Genomic DNA, 17,548 nt, shown 5'->3' with positions numbered 1-17,548 from the left:
GTATGTTGCAGCATTTGCATGAGCAAAACTGAATCCTCTGCCCCAAGGAGCCTACAGACACATCCAACAAACCACACATGGATGAGTAAGCCAATTGCATGTTCAGTTCACCAGAGAGGGAAGGAAACTTGCAGGAAAGGATGATGGTGCTGGTATAAAATGACATCTGGGGAAAACTGGGGAGAAGATAGGAGAGGGAAGTTCCAGTTTGGCTTTTCCAGCTGGTTTTGAGATCACAGTTTTGCAGCTTGCCCTGCCACTCCCAAACCATCCAAAAGCAGGGGCACAAAGAGCCCCTTAAGCATTTGTCCTCTTTGCAGCAAAATGAGCAAATGCCTTTCCATGAATTCTGCTTCGAACCTCAATGGCAAAACCAACCATCCTTCCTTCTTGCCCCCGAAGCTTTATCTGAAGCATTAATATAGCGCAGAAGATTGCAAAAAGCCAAGGCAGCTCCAGAAGAATCACGCTAGCAAAAATGCAGTTAAAAGCAATCACAATTCAGCACAGGTTGGATGCAACCCAGAATTCCGGGCATTCCAGAAGTTCCAGGCAAGTCAGTTAAATCCGGCATCATCCTTCTCTTCCAGTTTGGACTGTGCAACTATCTTTTTCCAGGAAAAGACATGGACAACTGTTCCCCCAAAGGGGGTGCCAAGAAAAAACCTACCAGTCCTTCAAGGCTGGGAAAGGAAAATGGAAGAATTTGCATCCGCTGCTGTGCCCTTGTTACACCTGGAAAGGTTTCCACATGCCTGTCCCCTCCTTTCCTTTTTTCTTGGACCCTCCATGGTTGGCTGCCTTGAAGCAATACACTCCAAAGAGCTTGTATTTCTTATCCGGGAATCCAAGGTTGCGAACACCAGGCTCACGACCTCCGCAGCGCGCTCGTGGGTTGACGATGGGGTAACGGATGCTTCCGTCACTGACCCACCCGGCCTCACATTTGTCCAGTAGCTGGATCTTCCAGGCAGCGTACAGCTGGCCAACCTTGGCTACAGTGGCTCCATTCTTCTTACAGGCCTGGGCGGCTTCCGGGAAGCTCACCTTGCGATAGGTCTTCAGGAAGTAGACTTTTCCTGCAAGGAGAAGAGAAAGAAGAGAAAGAGGCAGGAATCAGAGGAGAGGAGAGCTGGCCAGAAGGCCATCAGGTCTAACACCCTGCTATTGCAGGACAGTAAGTTACTCCGATAACTTAGTTATTGTTCTGTTTGTGTCTTTCCTCCTTTTCAACGTTACACACCAGGAAGGATGGCGTTCCTAAAATACCACCACCTCCAAGCTTCAATTTTGTGGTCCTGTGTAGGTTTGCATCCACATTCTCACTGCAGGGTGCTTCGGTGATGCAGGTACGCATTGCTAAAAACCCTGCAGAAAAAAACTCTGGTGGTCTTTCCATGCTCAAGTGATAAATGCTGAGGTAATTCCATCAATGCACATAGGTAACGAATTAATGCATTTGAGTAACAGACACGGGGGCAAGAGGGAGAAAGAGCAACTAAACGCTATGGCAAGTGTGTTCCATTTCTATAATTTTGGGAATTTTCCTAGCTAACCTGGAAAGGAGGCATCAAATGTATTCCTGGGGAATAGGGATGAGACAAAGAAAATCCGCTCGCCCCCTTGCAGGAAAATTTCTTGGATGATAGCCCTCAGGAAAAGAATGATTTTTCTTTTTCTCAGCTCTCTAAAAAAATAAAAGCTCCATTGAAAATGTTTTAATATTATTACTTTTATTTTCATTTCTAATCCAATCCACAGCCAAAGCCAAATTATTTCACAGTGGCAGGCATGAGCATTTTTTTCTGAAAGCAATCTCAATTTGCCTTGTGTTCTGGGTATATTTTGGGATGCATCTTTTGTTCAGAGAACTTCATCACAAAATTCCAAGAAACACAAGTGCCTTCTGCCTTATCCATCAGTTCAGAAAGTGTCGACTCGGTGAGCTTTTACTGAAATGCGAACATCTTTCTCTGTCCTATTTTTAAAAGGACAAGATGCTCTCTTGCGCCTTCTTTCAACTCATTTCCTTTGCACCACCTCCTGAGGCGAAGACGGATGAGGGGCAAAGGCCACTTCATTTCCAAGTTGATCCACAGGCTCTGATTACACAAATGAAGCCCCCACCACTGCTGTGGTCACCCAGACCCTCGGAGCAAAGAGTAATTTACTCCCCGGGACAAAAGCTCTGTTGCTCATCCATCATTCTGCCAACGCCAACCCCAATTACCGCTTTCGTTGCTTTCTGCTTGGGACGCAGCACATAGAAGACCACGAGCTGAACGGGCACCGTGGACAGCACCGGAAATCTGTCTAGTGCCTGCCTTCAGATTTGTGGGGCCTCTTTCGCCACCTAATTCCACTGGGTGAATATTACCCAAATTAAACCCAGACCACTAATTCACTGGTGGGTTGAATATCCTGGATTTGTGGCCCTCTTTTCTCAAAGTCTACATGCTCAGTTTGCAGATGAACAGGGATAAAACCAGCCTGACCCCCTGGAAAAAAAAAAAAGAAGGAAGCAAGCTAGCGGGGAAAAAAGCAAACTTGGACTTCACTGTTTGCAGAGATGCAGTGAGAAACATCCTGTGTGGTTTTACAGGTTTTACCTGTGCTGCTGCATGTCACAGGAATATTATTCCTGACAGGGAAAGCCATCAAATTCAGAGGAAGGACGGCTTCTGCAGCTTCCCAAACCAAAGGAGGCATCCCCCCAAAGCGCCCAGAACCAACGCAGGCCCAAGAGTAAGAACAGGTTTGTACTCCGTGGTGCAAATTTCTTCTGTGCCTTCTCCAGATAGCGGTGTTTGGTTGTGTTTCTCCAAAATGCTGAGGAGCAAATGTACCCTTCTAGCCATGTACCTCAGAGAGAAGCCACGTACATAAGCAGTTTAACTCCTCACTGGATTCAAGCACAGGGACATAAGAAAGACCATCTTCCCAGAGAGAAGCCACGTACATAAGCAGTTTAACTCCTCACTGGATTCAAGCACAGGGACATAAGAAAGACCATCTTCCGTGAAGGGTTCATAATTCTTCCTTTCATGTGGAATGCAGAGAACTGTGTGAATTTTCATAAGCTCTTACCCAAACCAAAAGGCATGAAATCCTCACCCCTCCTTGAGTTTCAGTCCCAGATTTTGTTGAGGTGACTTTTAAAATGTTCCGACTTCCTGGGTCTCGGATCGTCCTGGTGCCAAATATAGGAAGGTCCATTTATCCTGTAAATGCTTAGCCCAGGAATAATTCATCCCCATGTGAGTTACTTCTGAATAGAAGTGCATCAGTAAAAGGCACAGATTGGACTTAATGGTGGTTATTGCTGGCAGAAAATCCTTCTACTCATCCAAGGTAAGGCACGCAATTTATTGGATCTGTTCATGCTGAAGCTTCCATTTTCCAAATTTTTCCAGGCAGTCCCCAAATCCTCACTCAGAGTGAGGGACCAAAACGGATAAGAAGTTTTGCAAGAAAATGGATGCCCTTCTTGAGAAATTAGAACACACGTATACCGAGGCAGTGTGGTATAGTGGTTAGCATTGGGTTTGGACTCAGGAGATACAGATTCAAGTCCCTGCTCAGCCATGAAGCTCACTGGGTGACTTTGGGCCGGTCACACTGACTCTCAGCCTGGCCTACCTCACAGGGTTGTTGTGAGGATAACAAGGAAAAGAGGAAGACCATGTGAACCTCTTTGGATGTCTTACAAGAGGGGAAAAAGCATGATATTAATATGATCCAAAGAGAGAGAGAGAGAGAGAGAGAGAGAGAGAGAGAGAGAGAGAGAGAGAGAGAGAGAGATATCCTTCAGGCTGCAATTTTATGCATGCATACCTGCCCCTAAGTTCCAGCGAATGGGGTGAGCTTACATTTGAGTAGACACATATAGGATTGCACAGCTAGGTTTGCCTTGGTGCAGGGTCAAATTGTTTTCGGGCTGCTGGCAAGATCCCAGATTCCCTCCCTCTTTCCTGTTCTCTCTGCCGCTAATTACAGTTTTTATTGCTAAGACAGCTTGATTTGCCACTTCTAAAATATTGCTTGCTGAACAAATCAGACCAACTTAACGATTCCACTGCCACTTGTATCTGCCGGCAAATGACCTGCGGTGCCCACAAAGAGGCCCGCGGATCCAGGCAAAGAGACATAAATGTCTAAATTGGAGGCCATCCGTCCTGCAAGCCTGGACGGATATGAAGCAGGCAAAGGTTTCCCTCAGTGTGCTTGGATGAAGCTATCCTCTGCCCAGAAAAACCAGGGTCTGTGACCTGCATCAATGATGCAAAAGCAGCAGGCCGCAAGCTTCTTTTACATAATTTAGCTGAGGAGAATGGAGGAGCATAAAATTCTCTTGCATTTTTTTCTATGCAAACTACAGAATCTGTGGGACAACCCCTTGGCCACAGAGACTAGAAAACATATTCAGCCATCTCCTGGTTCAGTTTCTAAGAATTAGGAGGCATTGGGCATTCTCTGTATTACCTACAACTTACCTGTATTACCTACAACTAGAAAACCGCCCAGCTTCACTGGGAAGCTACGTGTTGATGCAGCTAAACCTTTTAACAAACTTATGCAATTAGCAGAGATGGACCGATTGTGCCTGATGAGTGAGGGGAGACCTACTGGGACTCCCAAGCCACTATTGTGGCCGTGACGTGCCCCGGAGGGGGAGGAAGTGGGGGAAAGGCACGTGGCTGGACCCCTTAAACTGCTAATAGTTTGTAGTTTCACAAAACCTGAAAAGCTACATGCCAGTTAAGGAAGGCTGCCTTCTAGTGTCTAAAGCTGTGACTGCAAGCTTCAACTTCATGGACATGCTCACATTAATTAAAATAAATGCATGTTGGAAACAAAAGAACCCTGAAGCGCCTAGGCCTAAGGTCTCTGTAGCACACATGCCGCATTTCAGGGATTCAAGATGCAGAGTTCTGGAGCCATGGCAGCGACGGACAGACAAACAGATGCGGAGACACACATCCTCTTTCATGATGTAAAGTAAGAGAAGGGATGGGTCTCTTTCAGTCTGTCTATTAGTGCCAAGACACCTGAAATGACGGGGTGTCTCAGCCCATGCAAAGCCAGGTCTGTTTACTGCTGATAGATACTGCCCAATTCCCCGGTACATGCACAAATATAAACACACACAAGCACAGCTTTACCGTCAAGGTTTGAGGTGAAACAGAAAGCATCGTAATGTTCATCATCTTTGTGCCGGTACCCGTAGTTCCTCACCCCCACAGGGGTATCTTTTCGGCCACACTCATCCCTGGGCTTGGATATTGGGTACTGCACAGAACCGTCCTCTAACCAGCCGGCGTTGCACCAATCCATCCCGTCCAGCCAGGCCTCATGGAGCTGGTCGTAGGAAGCCAGGATCCCATCCTGCTCCAGGCAGGCCTTCTGTGCCTCGTGGAAATTCAGGGTGTAGCGCCCCAGCCGGGGGTGGTAAGGAAATATGACCCCTGCAGAGACCAAGAGAACAGCGGGTTAGCCAGGTCGAGCTTTCCCAGCTCTTGGGGGAGCTGAGCCACCAGGCTCCACACAGTGGGGTGATGAAGGGTGTGGCCCAGTTGTGGGAACGGCCAGCCAGAGGCCTTCCGGGAAAGTTGCAAGCAGGGAAAGCGCTGCTCAGGGCTGGACGGCTGGTGGAGGGGGGCCCTGCTGCGTTTCTCCTCCTCTGCGGGTTTATCGGCTCCGTCATTTTCCTTCATAGTGGTGCAGTGGTTTTGCCAAATCGGACAAGACTGAAACGCGTGGCTGACTGGTCTTCCATTGAGTAGCTGGGTCTGCTCTTGATTTCCTTCCAAATAGGGATGGGAGTCAGTTTTTGTGAAGGTTAGGGTTAGGGTGGGGAGAGCCCCCCACCTCCCCACCTCCCCAGGTCCTTGGTTCCATTGCCGTACTGCTCCAGTAGGAAGTCCTTCCTGATGTACAGCCGGGACCTGGCTTCCGGCAACTTGAGCCCTGCACTCTGGGATGATCGAGAAGAGACCCTGGCCTTCCTCTCGGTCTCAGCCCTTCAAGTACTTGCAGGGTGCTGTCCTATTTCCCCTCAGTCTTCTCTTCTCGGGGCTAAACATGCCCTGTTCATTCCATCTCGCCTCACAAGGCTTGCTTTCCAGTCGCCGGACCATCCTTGAAGCCTTCCTGGCCTGCTCAGAACTGGGCAACATCCCCCTCCTGCCTCATTGTATTAAAAGTCAGATCTTTGAAAGAGCCTTTCACTCAATGAAGTAGCTACATGTTGGTCTCAGCTCCAAATCTACCCAAGTTACATGCCCAACATTCTGCGACGTTCCAGGTCTTCGCTACGACCCCAAAAAGCCCCTCAGCATGGGAACTATTAATTCCTTCCATGCTCCTGCTGTGGTTTTCTCTTCCCATCTTGGCTCTCGCTCATATTGTGGTGTCACAGAAGACCAGGAACTGGCTGGACATCAGTTTGCAAGACACACCGGTCCTTGCCTGCACACACACACACACACACACACACACACACTCACACACCCATCCCAGAACTGCTGCAGCGCACACTTGGCTCTCATTTTCCACCCCTTCCCACCCCACCCCACCCCCCGCACCACTCTCCTTCCACGCTTTCATGGGTCTGAGGTGCTTTATTTTCACTTTTATTGACTTTTATCGTAGCTGCAGGTTTCAGTGTCAGAAGCTAATAAAACTGGGAAGACAGATGACACCATGCAGATTCGTAAAGCATCTCAAACAAGTGAAGTCAGGAGAGGAGGTCACGAGGGAAAACGCGTGGCTTCTCTTTAGCCCTGCCATGGGAGGGGTCCAGTCGCATTCTCCCTGCGACCTGCACAGATCTTTCAAACCCTTTTCACACCTCCCTGCCAAAGTAAAATAAAGGGGACTTCCTTCAACTTCTTTTGCTTAAAATGAGCTAGAGGAATTCCGTGCCAAGTGCTTCATGGAACATCGCATGGAGCTGCCCTGGTTACCGATTTGCTTCAAGGCTCCATTTCAGCAACGGTGTAGTAATTTTTAAAGCCCAAACAGTTTGGGATCAGGTGCCTCGGAGGACCCTGCTTGGGCTGTAAAATGAACCACGTTAAGGTCACCTGCCAGAGTTGGGTCAGCAAGCACAAAAGTCAGGGGCTTCCTGATGCTTCCCCCCCTCTCTCTGGAACGCCTCTGGAAGGCAGTACATCCGTACAGCCCTTTCCTGCTGCTGAGTTTCTAAATTGAAGTAGACGACCTTGGAAGGTGACAGAGGTTCCATTTAGGATCGCCCAAAAGAGAAAAAATGTGTCATCGTACCAGAGGAGCAAAATGGACAGTTGTTTGCACAGATGCAAATTGAGAAAGAAGTATTACAATTCAGGTAGAAATCCAGCCCTTGTATTATGCAGAAGATTGTGACCAGGTGAGCTGTCCAGGTGCTACCTTCTGCCTGTCAAATAGCCAATGACACACCCACCCGCCAAAGTTGCAGAGCAAGTGTCTAGTCCATGAGACCTCAAACTACGGTGTGTGGGCCAGATCTGGCCCGCCATGCCCATTTATCTGGCCCGCCTCAGTGGTTTTGGACTTGCTTGGAGAAAACAATCTCCGAGTGAGTCCAAACGCTCTGAGCCAGCACAGGCGTTCTTTAAAACTGAGCGGAGAGAGAGCAGGCACATGCGCCAAATTGCAACAGCTCAACTGCACATGTGCCAGCTCCCTGCCCCCCATAATTGCACGTATAGACAGAGTGGGAATACGGAGTGGGAAACAGAAGAGAGGCAGGCAAGAGAAAGAGAGACGAAGATGAAGAAAGAATCAAAGGTACCAAAAATATAACTTTTAAAATCTATGTTTAATTATGTGAGCCTGGGGGCGGCCAGGCCTGTGCCCGCTGCTGCCACCTCACCGCACCCGGGCACACTGCCTCGCCACACCCACCGCCTGCCGACGCCACCTCCTCACTGGCCCACACCCACTGCCACCACCTTTCGACTGGCCTCCTGTTGAAAAAGTTTGAGGACCCCTGCTCTAGTCCCTAGGATAGAAGCCTCTAGTCCCTAGGACAGGGGTCCTCAAACTTTTTCAACAGGGGGCCAGTTGACAGGTGCCAGCGGTGGGCATGCGCCGCCAAGGTGGTGCCAGTGGGGGGGCACAGGCTGGTGAGCAGGCGGGGAGCACGCATGTGAGGCAGCGAAGGGGGGGCGCACGGACCAAGGTGACCGTTTGCTCGCGAGGAGATCGTTTTCCCTGAGCGGGTCCAAAACGACCTCCTTGCAAGCAAGCTGCGACGTGCACAGCTCTGGTTAAATGGGCATGGCGGGCCGGATCCGGCCTGCGGGCCTAGTTTGAGGACCTGTGTCCCAGGAGATTGTTTGCACAATCAGACAGAGAGTTCTGACCTTGGAAAGGGGACCGGGAGATCTAATCGCCTTCCCCACCGTGTCACAGCCAATGTGGAAAGAACCAGAGGTGCTGTGGCAGGATAAGGGGCATACAAATAAATAAATGAATGAATGAATAAACAAAACCACACAGCTGCCTCTCCGAGGCTGGAAGTCAACCTCAGAGAAGCGAAACAGGGGCATCCCGGTGGGTGGGGAGGGGAAGAGACTGAAGCGACCATGGGCAGAATTTATCCTGAACGTCCCCCAAGCCTCTTCCTCTCCTCTTCAAAGCAGCCTCACTTAACAGCAAAATCTGCCAAGCAGAAGAACTGTGGGGAGGAGAGCGGGGGGTGATATTGCCTCCGTCACCCCTCCTGCCCTGCATCGAACGATCGAATGCTTCCAACTGTGGGGGATGCTGCCCCCAGGGTGCAATCCATAGGACTGAACCACGAAGAATCCCCCCCCAACACACGCACACTTTTAACCATCTATATCATCTGTGCATGCCTTGTGCCAAGAATTATTTTCTCTTTGTAGTCCTGGATCACCTACCAACCCCCTTCATTGGGCAACTCCAAGTTTTATTTCTCTCTCTCGTATTCATGTTGTTTTTATCCACATCTGCCACATTACCATAAATGCCGCTCAGCAGTTCAGCTAAATATTAATTGCATGATCTCAGCTATGCAGCTCATTAAGATGTAAGAAGGAAAGGTGAAATCCAATGTATATTTAGGCAGAAGGATGTCTTACAATTCCCAGCATGCCCCAGCCAGTAACATCCCTGGGATCGTTTCATTAATTGGTTTCCTCATCTGGACCATAATCCTAAATTTTAGCACTCCAGGGTTCTTTAGATATTCAAGACCTCATCTCCTCACCTTCAGACTTTTGGTGGTCTTCCCTTTTTGTGTAGGTTTACCCCTCCCCACATTCTAAAGAGCCGAAATTCTCCCAAGGATGCATTACTGACAGAAAGAACTCAAAACTACTCATCTCCATTCTGTTTTGATTCTGTCCTACTTTGCCTTCAGCTCTGCCCAAGTTTCTCCACCATGAAATCCATCCCTTGGGCTGCCAGAAGTTTCAGATCCCTGTGGTATTGGCTGAGTCATGGGGAGGTTATAATATGGATAAACTTTGGGCAGGAAAGCTCTTTAAGGTTTAATGATACATGTTTTTCTTCACTATCGAACCTGCTTCTTGGAACTTAACAGGAAGTCAACATAAATGGATTTTCGGGGCCCACTGGACTGCCAAAAGACTGATGCTAGAGCATTGGATGTATAAGTGGCGATCTTGGATAGCTCAGTGGGTTGAGGATTTATAACACTTTCCATCTTTGAAAGGCTGATCTTTAGGAGTAACCAATACTTTGGCCGTCTAATGAGAAGGAAGGACTCCCTGGAGAAGAGCCTGATGCTGGGAACAATTGAGGGCAAAAGGAGAAGGGGACGGCAGAGGATGAGGTGGCTGGATGGAGTCACTGAAGCAGTCGGCATGAGCTTGGGTGGACTCCGGGGGATGGTGGAGGACAGGAAGGCCTGGAAGAATGTTGTCCATGGGTTGGGCATGACTTTGCAACTGAACAACAACAACATGAATGGATAAATATATGGATATTTCTCTATGTTCAGTTATAAATTTTTTAATGCATGCTTCGTCTAGAAATCACTCAATTCCATCTTCTAAAATTAGGTCTTTTTTTATACAAATTTGAATAAAAGGGAGTGAACTGCTCTTGCATCTCTTTTTCCACATAAGAAACTCTTTACCTTTCAGCACCTAATTCACCTAAAAACTACAGTGGATCAGGAATTACTGGTCTTCCCTGCACTTTCCATATATCTCACTATTCAATTCTCATGTCGCAGAGTCCTATTTCACCATTGCCTTTTATCTGGCAGTTTTTATTTGGGTTGGGCTTGTGGAAATTTAAAAAATAAACAGACCAGTGAGAAAAGTCTGAAATGTCTATTTTCATGCCATCCCCAAACACCCAGGCAATATGCGATTCCCCAGCTCCATCCTCCAAAGAAGAATCCCTTCAGACTTTCGTCACCTGCAAAGCATTTCCACTGACCTTCCAGGTCCAGCTTCACCATCCCGGCGTCATCCTCCAGCTCGTTGGTCACCTCGCACTCGTAACGCCCGTAGTCCTGCAGGGTGACATTCCTGATGATGAGCGAGGCGTCACCTGCCCCGTCCTCCTGCAGCGCCGTCCGGCCCCGGTAGCTGCCAAAGGCCCTGCGCTCTGTGCCCAAGGCCACGAAGACATCCTCAAACGACATGGGCTCCACCATTTTGGTCCACTTCAAACGGATCTCGTCGGGGTTGTGGGCCGACATGTCATAGTGGAAGCGGCAGGGCAGGATGATGGTTCCACCCCGGTGAGTCACCACCTTCCCCGGTGCCGTCTGGACCACGACGGCACCGACGTCGTCTTCTGCAGAACCGAGAGGGAGGTGTTAGCAAGGCTGGGATTCACACACATGGGAATCCGAGGCTGGGATCGGGTGCTGCGGCCACATCCCAAGCCTGGTGCTCAGGCTGGGAACAGGAGGGACAACACAGGAGAGGCCAAGCAGGTGGAAAAAAAGAAATGCACAAATGCACATGTGCAAATTTCCATCTGCGGCAAAGTCTCTCTGTGTGAGTTGAGTGGATCTGTTGGCGATATGCAGATATGTGAGGGGGAGTCACATAGAGGTGGAGAGAGACTTGGGTTCTCCCCTGAGGAAGGCAGGATGCGCTCCAACAGAGCCAAGCTCAGGGAACCAAGGTCCCATTTGGATGCCAGGAAGCACTTCCTGACTGTCAGGACCCTGAGGGTGTGGAATGGGCTTCCACGGAAGTCGTTGAGGCCCCATCGGTGCGGGTGTTCAAGGACAGGCTGGACATGCACATGGTGGGCATGTCATGAGCAGAGCCGGCTGGAACCAGGGTCAGACTAGATGGCCCGGGAGGCCCCTTCTGACTCGCTCTGTTTCTGTGTTTCTATGAGTGTCAGAAGGAGCCTGTCTCCTAGAGGTGGAAAAAAGGATGCACAGCTAAGAAGAGAGCATTGAAGCTTTGAAAGGAACCTCAGGCAAAAGGATTCCATGGGACAGCAGAAGGCCTCCCAGAGAGTTGGGGCTCCTAGTGAAAGATCTGACGCACACGCCCTACTGGTCTGTTGCCTAACACTATCCCACAATCCTCTGTTTCCAGATAACCTGGAAAGTACCTGCCAGTCAGGAGAGCAAACAGGTGTCGGTAGCCTTTCTGTGCAAAGACAGAATTCCATTTGGAGAAGCTGGGGGGGGGGGGGGGTTCACCACACTTGGTGGGTGGAGCTAAAGGCAAAATCGGAGGGGCCAAAATGCTATCACATTTGAGCCTAAAAGTCTTGCTGCTGTTCCCTTGGCCTTAGGAAAGGTGTTTCAATCCTTTTAGAATAAAGTTGTACAAAGCCAATGAATAAATGTACTTGGAGGAAGGATTGGGACCAAGGGGAGGAGGTGACCTCTCGAAGGGCCAGAGTAGGACCCCAAATGGACACAGAGCTGTACATGCAGCAGCACCACAAACACAAGAGCTAATCCTGCACACACCGGAGACATGCACGATTTTCTTCCGTCCTTTCTGGGAGAGCACGAGCTGGCAGGAGAGGTTCAGGGTGGCCACATGCAGCAAGCCCCAGAACAGACACCGTCCGGGAAGCATCTGTGAGAGAGAGCGGAAGCACGTCAACACCCTGGGCCTGCACGGGCCGTGTGTGGTACAGGGAGGGGCACACGCTTCAGCCCCCCACAGACCGAAGAGAAACCTACATGAGAACACCACTCTGCATAAAACATCCCCCTGCTGGTTTTTCAGGCACTGACGGCTATTTCAAGAACACTCCTGAATGCATGCCGCACACCTGGATCAGGTATGACTCTGACCAGGTAAGCTGGCTGTTTTTTACATACCGCTAAGTGGCATGCAGAGGACCTCCAGGGTACTGGGCAGTATCAAAAGGTAAGAAATAAATTTAATAATGGGCCCTCTTTCCTTGCCCATGTCTCTTCTTAGAACAGGGTCTTTCGCTTTAGAATTCTGCCCTCCTTCCTTTCTGTTCCTTATCTTTGGCTAGACAGCCCTTCAAAGAGATTGGGGTACACAACCCCTTAATGGGGCCCCCTAGCAAGATGTCCCAGCCCTCCCTTTGGCCTCCCACAGTTCACCCTTCTGAAAAAAGGCATCTGTACACAATCACATCCTTCTGCAAAAAATGGTATCCGTGTGCAATTGCATCCCATAATGTCATCCTCACAGCAACCCTGAGAGCAACTGGTCCAGTGTCACTGAGTCCCAGTCCACTGCTCCAACCACTAGGCAAGACCTGCCCTCAAGCTAGATATACATCGATATAAGTGCCATGAGTTTCTGTGCTTTTAGGCAGATTTCTGTGCTTTGGATGGAGGAAGGAAGGTCACTGTCATGCCAGGAACCCCTTCCTGGAATCCCTGTGTGGTCCCACCCTCAGCCACTTCCTCACTAGCTTCTCCCATCTCTCTCCAACTGACCTACCTTTCAGCTCCCTTCTTAAATAGCATTTTTCCCACAAAGCCTTTGACAGAAACCTCTCCCCTCCCACCCAACAAAAATGGCACCTACCTGCCCTCCATCGACATCTTTCTGTATCGGTCTGCTTTTCCTCCCTCCCTCCCTCCCTCCTTTCTGTCACCCCTGGGAGATTGTAAGCTCCTTGCGGGCAGAGATCTGTTCATTCTAACTGATGCACCACACAGAGAAAAGACAGAGCTGTGGACAATGCTATTATAGAATCGCTGCGCTGTGTGGAAAGTCCAATTATTCGGAGCTGAGACCATCACAGCCCCAAGGCTGGTGGATCAGTCCCAGGCACGAGGAGGGCTGCATAAGACCCCGTCCGGTCACCAAAACAGTCACAGCATTCAGGAATGGCTCAAATGTGGGTTGTTGCTGAAACATGAGTTAGCAGATTGTCTGAACCTAGCCAAGAGAGCAAAGCACCAACAACCCACCATTCACAACCCACCAACAAACCTTGGATCCTCTTCAAGGGTTGTCTGAAGTTAGTGCAGCTGCATTCAGACAACACGATTCAGCCTGTATTTCAACAACTATGCATGGTTCAATGACAACCCACACGTGAGTTGTCTGAACCCAGCCAATGTAGATCGAGGATGCAGAATCCAAGTTTCGGGGGCCAACATCAGGATTTCCAGAAGATTGCTGGAAGACCACACCCCTTCCCCTAGCCCCACCCCTTTCTCTCAACCACCAATGATTTGGTGAGTGCTCAGCTTTCATGCAGTTTCTTTCCCAAACTAAAAGGTTGCAGCTGAGTGGCTGGCAGGAGGCATGTTAAGCTAAAATGTACCAAGTCTGGTTTTCTGTCATTTTCTGTCACCCAAGAACATAACTGGAATGGAATTTGGCCCATGGGCTGAGAGCAGTTCAACATCCCTGTGGTAGAAGCAATAAGCACTGGAGCAATAACGAGGCTTCCTATTTAAAACCACTCTTTCTTCCAAATCATGAGGACTAGGGTCTTGCTTTCCCTTCTGGTGAAAGATGGGGGCTTTTGGCTATACATACCAAAAGTTGCAGGTCTGCCCTTCAGCATCTGCAGGTAGGGCTGGGAAAGACTCTCCCTGGAGAGTTGCTTTTAACCTGTGCAAAAAATACTGAGACGGACTGAAGAATGGATTTGTTCTAAAGCAACCATTTTTAACTTCTCAGCCCCATAGCTTTAAAATATATTTTAAAAGGAGCAAGAACAATGGCAGAGGGTGGAGGAGCCCTCTGTGTATGTAGGAGGCTCCATCAATCCACATCATGCCCCATTCAAAGGGATTCAGGAAAAGATGATAGGAGAGAAAAAAACCTTTCTTTTCTTATCACCCCAGAGAGCCACTGTTAATCAGAGAAAAGACTGGGCTAGGCAGATTATAAGAATGACCTAGTATATATAAGGCAGCTAACTTCCTATGCGCTTGTTTAAATCAGCCCTTTATTCAAAACCATGAGGACTAGAATCTTAACTCGGGAAAAGGAGCATGACAGAGTAACCGAGAACCTCCTTCTGTATTTCATACCATCTCCAGTGTTCTACTCCTCTGATAAATTGATTTGCATAATTATGATTGATTTGCATATGCATAACAGATATACATTTCTGTTTATTTTATTAAAATTTATTTGAAAGAAAAGGAAAGCATCTGGCTGCAATCAATGGAAAAGATCTTTTTCTGTTTGAGAACCAGGAACACAACATCCAGTCAGAGTACCCTAAATGTTGTAAACTCTGACTCCTATCAGCTCCATCTGCCATAGTGACTGGTGGGGGATGGTGGGGGTTGTAGTACCCAGGTCTGGAATTTCCAAATAGAAAGTTTCTATTTTCCTTCCATCCCTTTAGAACACTTCCCCCACAAGTAGCTGCCTTACAGAGAGTTTGCATTACAGTTCCCAGCACCCCCCTCTATCAGCCTTCCCCAACAAGGTGCCCTTCAGATGGGTTGCACTGCAATTCCCATCATCCCCCTGCTGGGATTGGGAGTCCTCTGGAGGATGCCTGGCTGAGGAAGCCTGCATTAAAAGCTCTGATATCTAAGCCTGGCACTGCTGAATCTGTAGCGGGATCTGGGAAATTCGCCTCACTGTCCCAACCCCCGCTCCCACCCCCCCTTAGGACTTCGCAAGGTCTTTTGCAAACGAGCTCTTTCCAACACTGATTCCAGGAATATCACGCAATGTCCCTTTGCTGTGTTCCCGGTGTGAGCCATTCCTCCCTTCTCCATTTCTAACTGAGCATTGCAAAGACAGAACTAACGCTCTCACCCCCTCCAGCCCTGCAGGAAAAGTGGTACCCAAGTCAGCTTTAAGAGAGAGAGAGAGAGAGAGAGATGCTCTCCAGGCATCCTTTCAAATTGCAGTAACCCCAATCAGCGCCAACGCGGCAATATCAAGGTGAAACGAAAAACGCCAGCACAACCTTGCACCAAGGGGACTCACCGTTTCTCCTTGAGGAAGCGGGCGATGGGGTTGGGGGGGGGGGCGTCCCGGGCTGGACGAGAAATCGCAGGAGCCGGGCAAAGTTGGTACGGATGCAAAGAAGGCGGTGCAGAAGGGGCGGGGTGTGGGGCAGAGAAGCAAAGGAGAAGACTGCTGGGTCTTGGTTTTCTTTGCTTGGGGGGGGGGGGGGGGGGCGGGGTGCAACCTTCCTTCTTCTCTCCGTTTGCGCTTTCTTTTTTTAGTTCCTCCGCCCGGTGCTGATGAATTGCAGATTTGTCTGTCTGGCTTCTTACTCAGCAAACTTCATGAAGAGGGGGAATTTTTAAAAAGCTGGTATGGAGGTGGAGGTGGGGGGGTGGGTGCTGGAGAGAAAAAGCCGATGCTGGTGGAGAGAGGGAAAAAGAGAAAGTTGTGCCAAAGCAGAGGTGCAAAAGGAGGACAGTAGTTACTGCAATCCAACCGGAAGGAGGGGTGGTGTGGGGATAAAAGTGGGGGGGGGGGAGGAGAGAGATAATTTTAAAGGGGTATTTGCAAATCCTTTGGCAGGGCAGTGAAATGATCCCCAGATGGGCTCAAGCCAATGCAGGCAAGCCTTGGAACACAAGCTGGAATTTTGGATTTTCTGGCACAGTTCGGGAGGCAAAGGAGAAAAATGCCTAGAAAGGCCAGCTGCTTGCCCCAAGCCATGTTTGCACGGAGGTGGGAGAGTTTCAACTTCCAGTGTGGTGTAGTGGATAAGAAGACAAGTCTGGGATGAAGGAGACACGGGTTCAAGTCCCCCCTCAGCCATGGAGCCAACTGGGTGGCTTTGGGCCAGTCACAGGATCTCAGCCCAGCCCACCTCACAGGGTTGTTGATGTGGGCAATAACAGCATGATTTCAGCTGCTCTGAGTCCTCGGCAAGAAAAACAGCAGCATATAAATCTTGCAAATAAATGTGTAAATGTTGACATGGAACAGAGTATTGCAAATGAGCGATGCTATCCACTTTAGGATCAGAGGAAGGCAAGGAAATCGGCCAGAGGCACAGCAGTAATTGAAGATATTCAAATGAGGCCCGCAGAAAGTGGCAGGGAATTGAAACAGTCTTGATAAAAGTGGAAGAAGAAAGGGCAAAAGCGAGACTGCTGCTGAAGATTAAAACAACAACAACCGTGACTACAGAAGAATGACAGAGCTTCAGGGTCAACCACGAAGAATTGAAAGTGTGGAAGATTTTGCATCTCTCATCCAGTCAGAGAGAGACTGCAGTCAAGAAGTTAGAAAAAGATGGTGCCTTGGAATGGCAGCAATGAAAGAAGTGAAAAAGATGGCTGGTCCCTTCGCTGGGATCCAAGGCCAAATATTCTGCACTGTTTTGTCCCCAGCCAGTCTGCACGGGGGACAATGAAGACACTGTACTGAAAGAAAATCAATGCATTGGTTCTGGAAGAGACCTTCGCAAAGATCTTGGACCGACCGAGAGATGATCAAGGGGGTCCTTGATCAAAGCAAGCCAGAATTCTTCCTGGAAGTAAAAATTATGGAACTGATGCTGTGATCTTTTGGGCCCCATCCTGAGAAGGTAAAACTCGTGGAGAAGGAAAGACTAGCTAGGAGATGGACCGATTCCATCAAGGAAGCCATAGCCTTCAGTTGACAAGAGCGGAGCAGGGCTGTCCAGGGCAAGATGTCAAGGAGGGTTTTCATTCGCGGGGCCAGCGCAAGTTGGAGACAATTCAACAGTACATAATGCTCACAGCCTATTTCTCTCCTGACTCTAGCTCTGGCTGAGAGCCGGGTCCGTAAAAGTATGTGCAAATCCTGGAAAATTAAAATGTAAAGGTTTTGTTTGAGCTGCATATTTATCCAAAGCCTGAGCAGAAAGGATGAAGGGTGGTATAAATGGGTGGGTGAACAGCTGGGCTGGTTCCGAGAACACAGGATTCTTACACACCCACACAAAAACCACCCGGAAGAGGGAGCAAATCCATGGCATTTCTTAAGTGCCTCACATGAAACAAGGATTATGGTGAAGGAGCCTTTCAGGAGGCATGAGAGAGCATCTAGTCCACTTGGCCAGAGAACACAGAACAAAGAGATGGTAGGAATTATTCCCTTATAGATCCTCCCAGAAGGCCTACCTCTCAGGGTCGTGGTGAGGAAGACATGGGGAGGCGGAATAT

The 17,548-nt window shown here is 49.1% G+C and overlaps 1 protein-coding gene across 1 annotated transcript; it reads right to left on the bottom strand.

Moving 5' to 3' along the window:
• Nucleotides 1-729: 729 nt before the first annotated feature.
• On the bottom strand, nucleotides 730-12,062 carry HAPLN4 (hyaluronan and proteoglycan link protein 4). The gene is made up of 4 exons (XM_044455895.1): nucleotides 11,951-12,062; nucleotides 10,441-10,803; nucleotides 5,163-5,465; nucleotides 730-1,079 (listed from the first exon to the last, which is right to left on the bottom strand). The coding sequence occupies exons 1-4, from the start codon at nucleotides 12,060-12,062 to the stop codon at nucleotides 730-732; spliced, it is 1,128 nt and encodes a 375-aa protein (XP_044311830.1).
• Nucleotides 12,063-17,548: the final 5,486 nt, after the last annotated feature.

The sequence above is a fragment of the Varanus komodoensis genome, unplaced genomic scaffold (genome assembly GCF_004798865.1).
Source record: "Varanus komodoensis strain SLA01 unplaced genomic scaffold, ASM479886v1 scaffold80, whole genome shotgun sequence".
In the NCBI taxonomy this organism is placed as follows: domain Eukaryota; kingdom Metazoa; phylum Chordata; class Lepidosauria; order Squamata; family Varanidae; genus Varanus; species Varanus komodoensis.
This window is presented reverse-complemented; position numbering and strand designations above follow the sequence as displayed.

What these genes read in the sequence shown, in the direction of transcription:
- HAPLN4 (XM_044455895.1), bottom strand. Translation starts at nt 12,062, where the DNA reads ATGCTTCCCGGACGGTGTCTGTTCTGGGGCTTGCTGCATGTGGCCACC. An exon ending in GAAAATCGTGCATGTCTCCG is followed by an intron (nt 10,804 to 11,950) that starts GTGTGTGCAGGA and finishes TCGGTTCTGCAG; the next exon opens with AAGACGACGTCGGTGCCGTC. An exon ending in TTTCACCTCAAACCTTGACG is followed by an intron (nt 1,080 to 5,162) that starts GTAAAGCTGTGC and finishes TTCTCCTTGCAG; the next exon opens with GAAAAGTCTACTTCCTGAAG.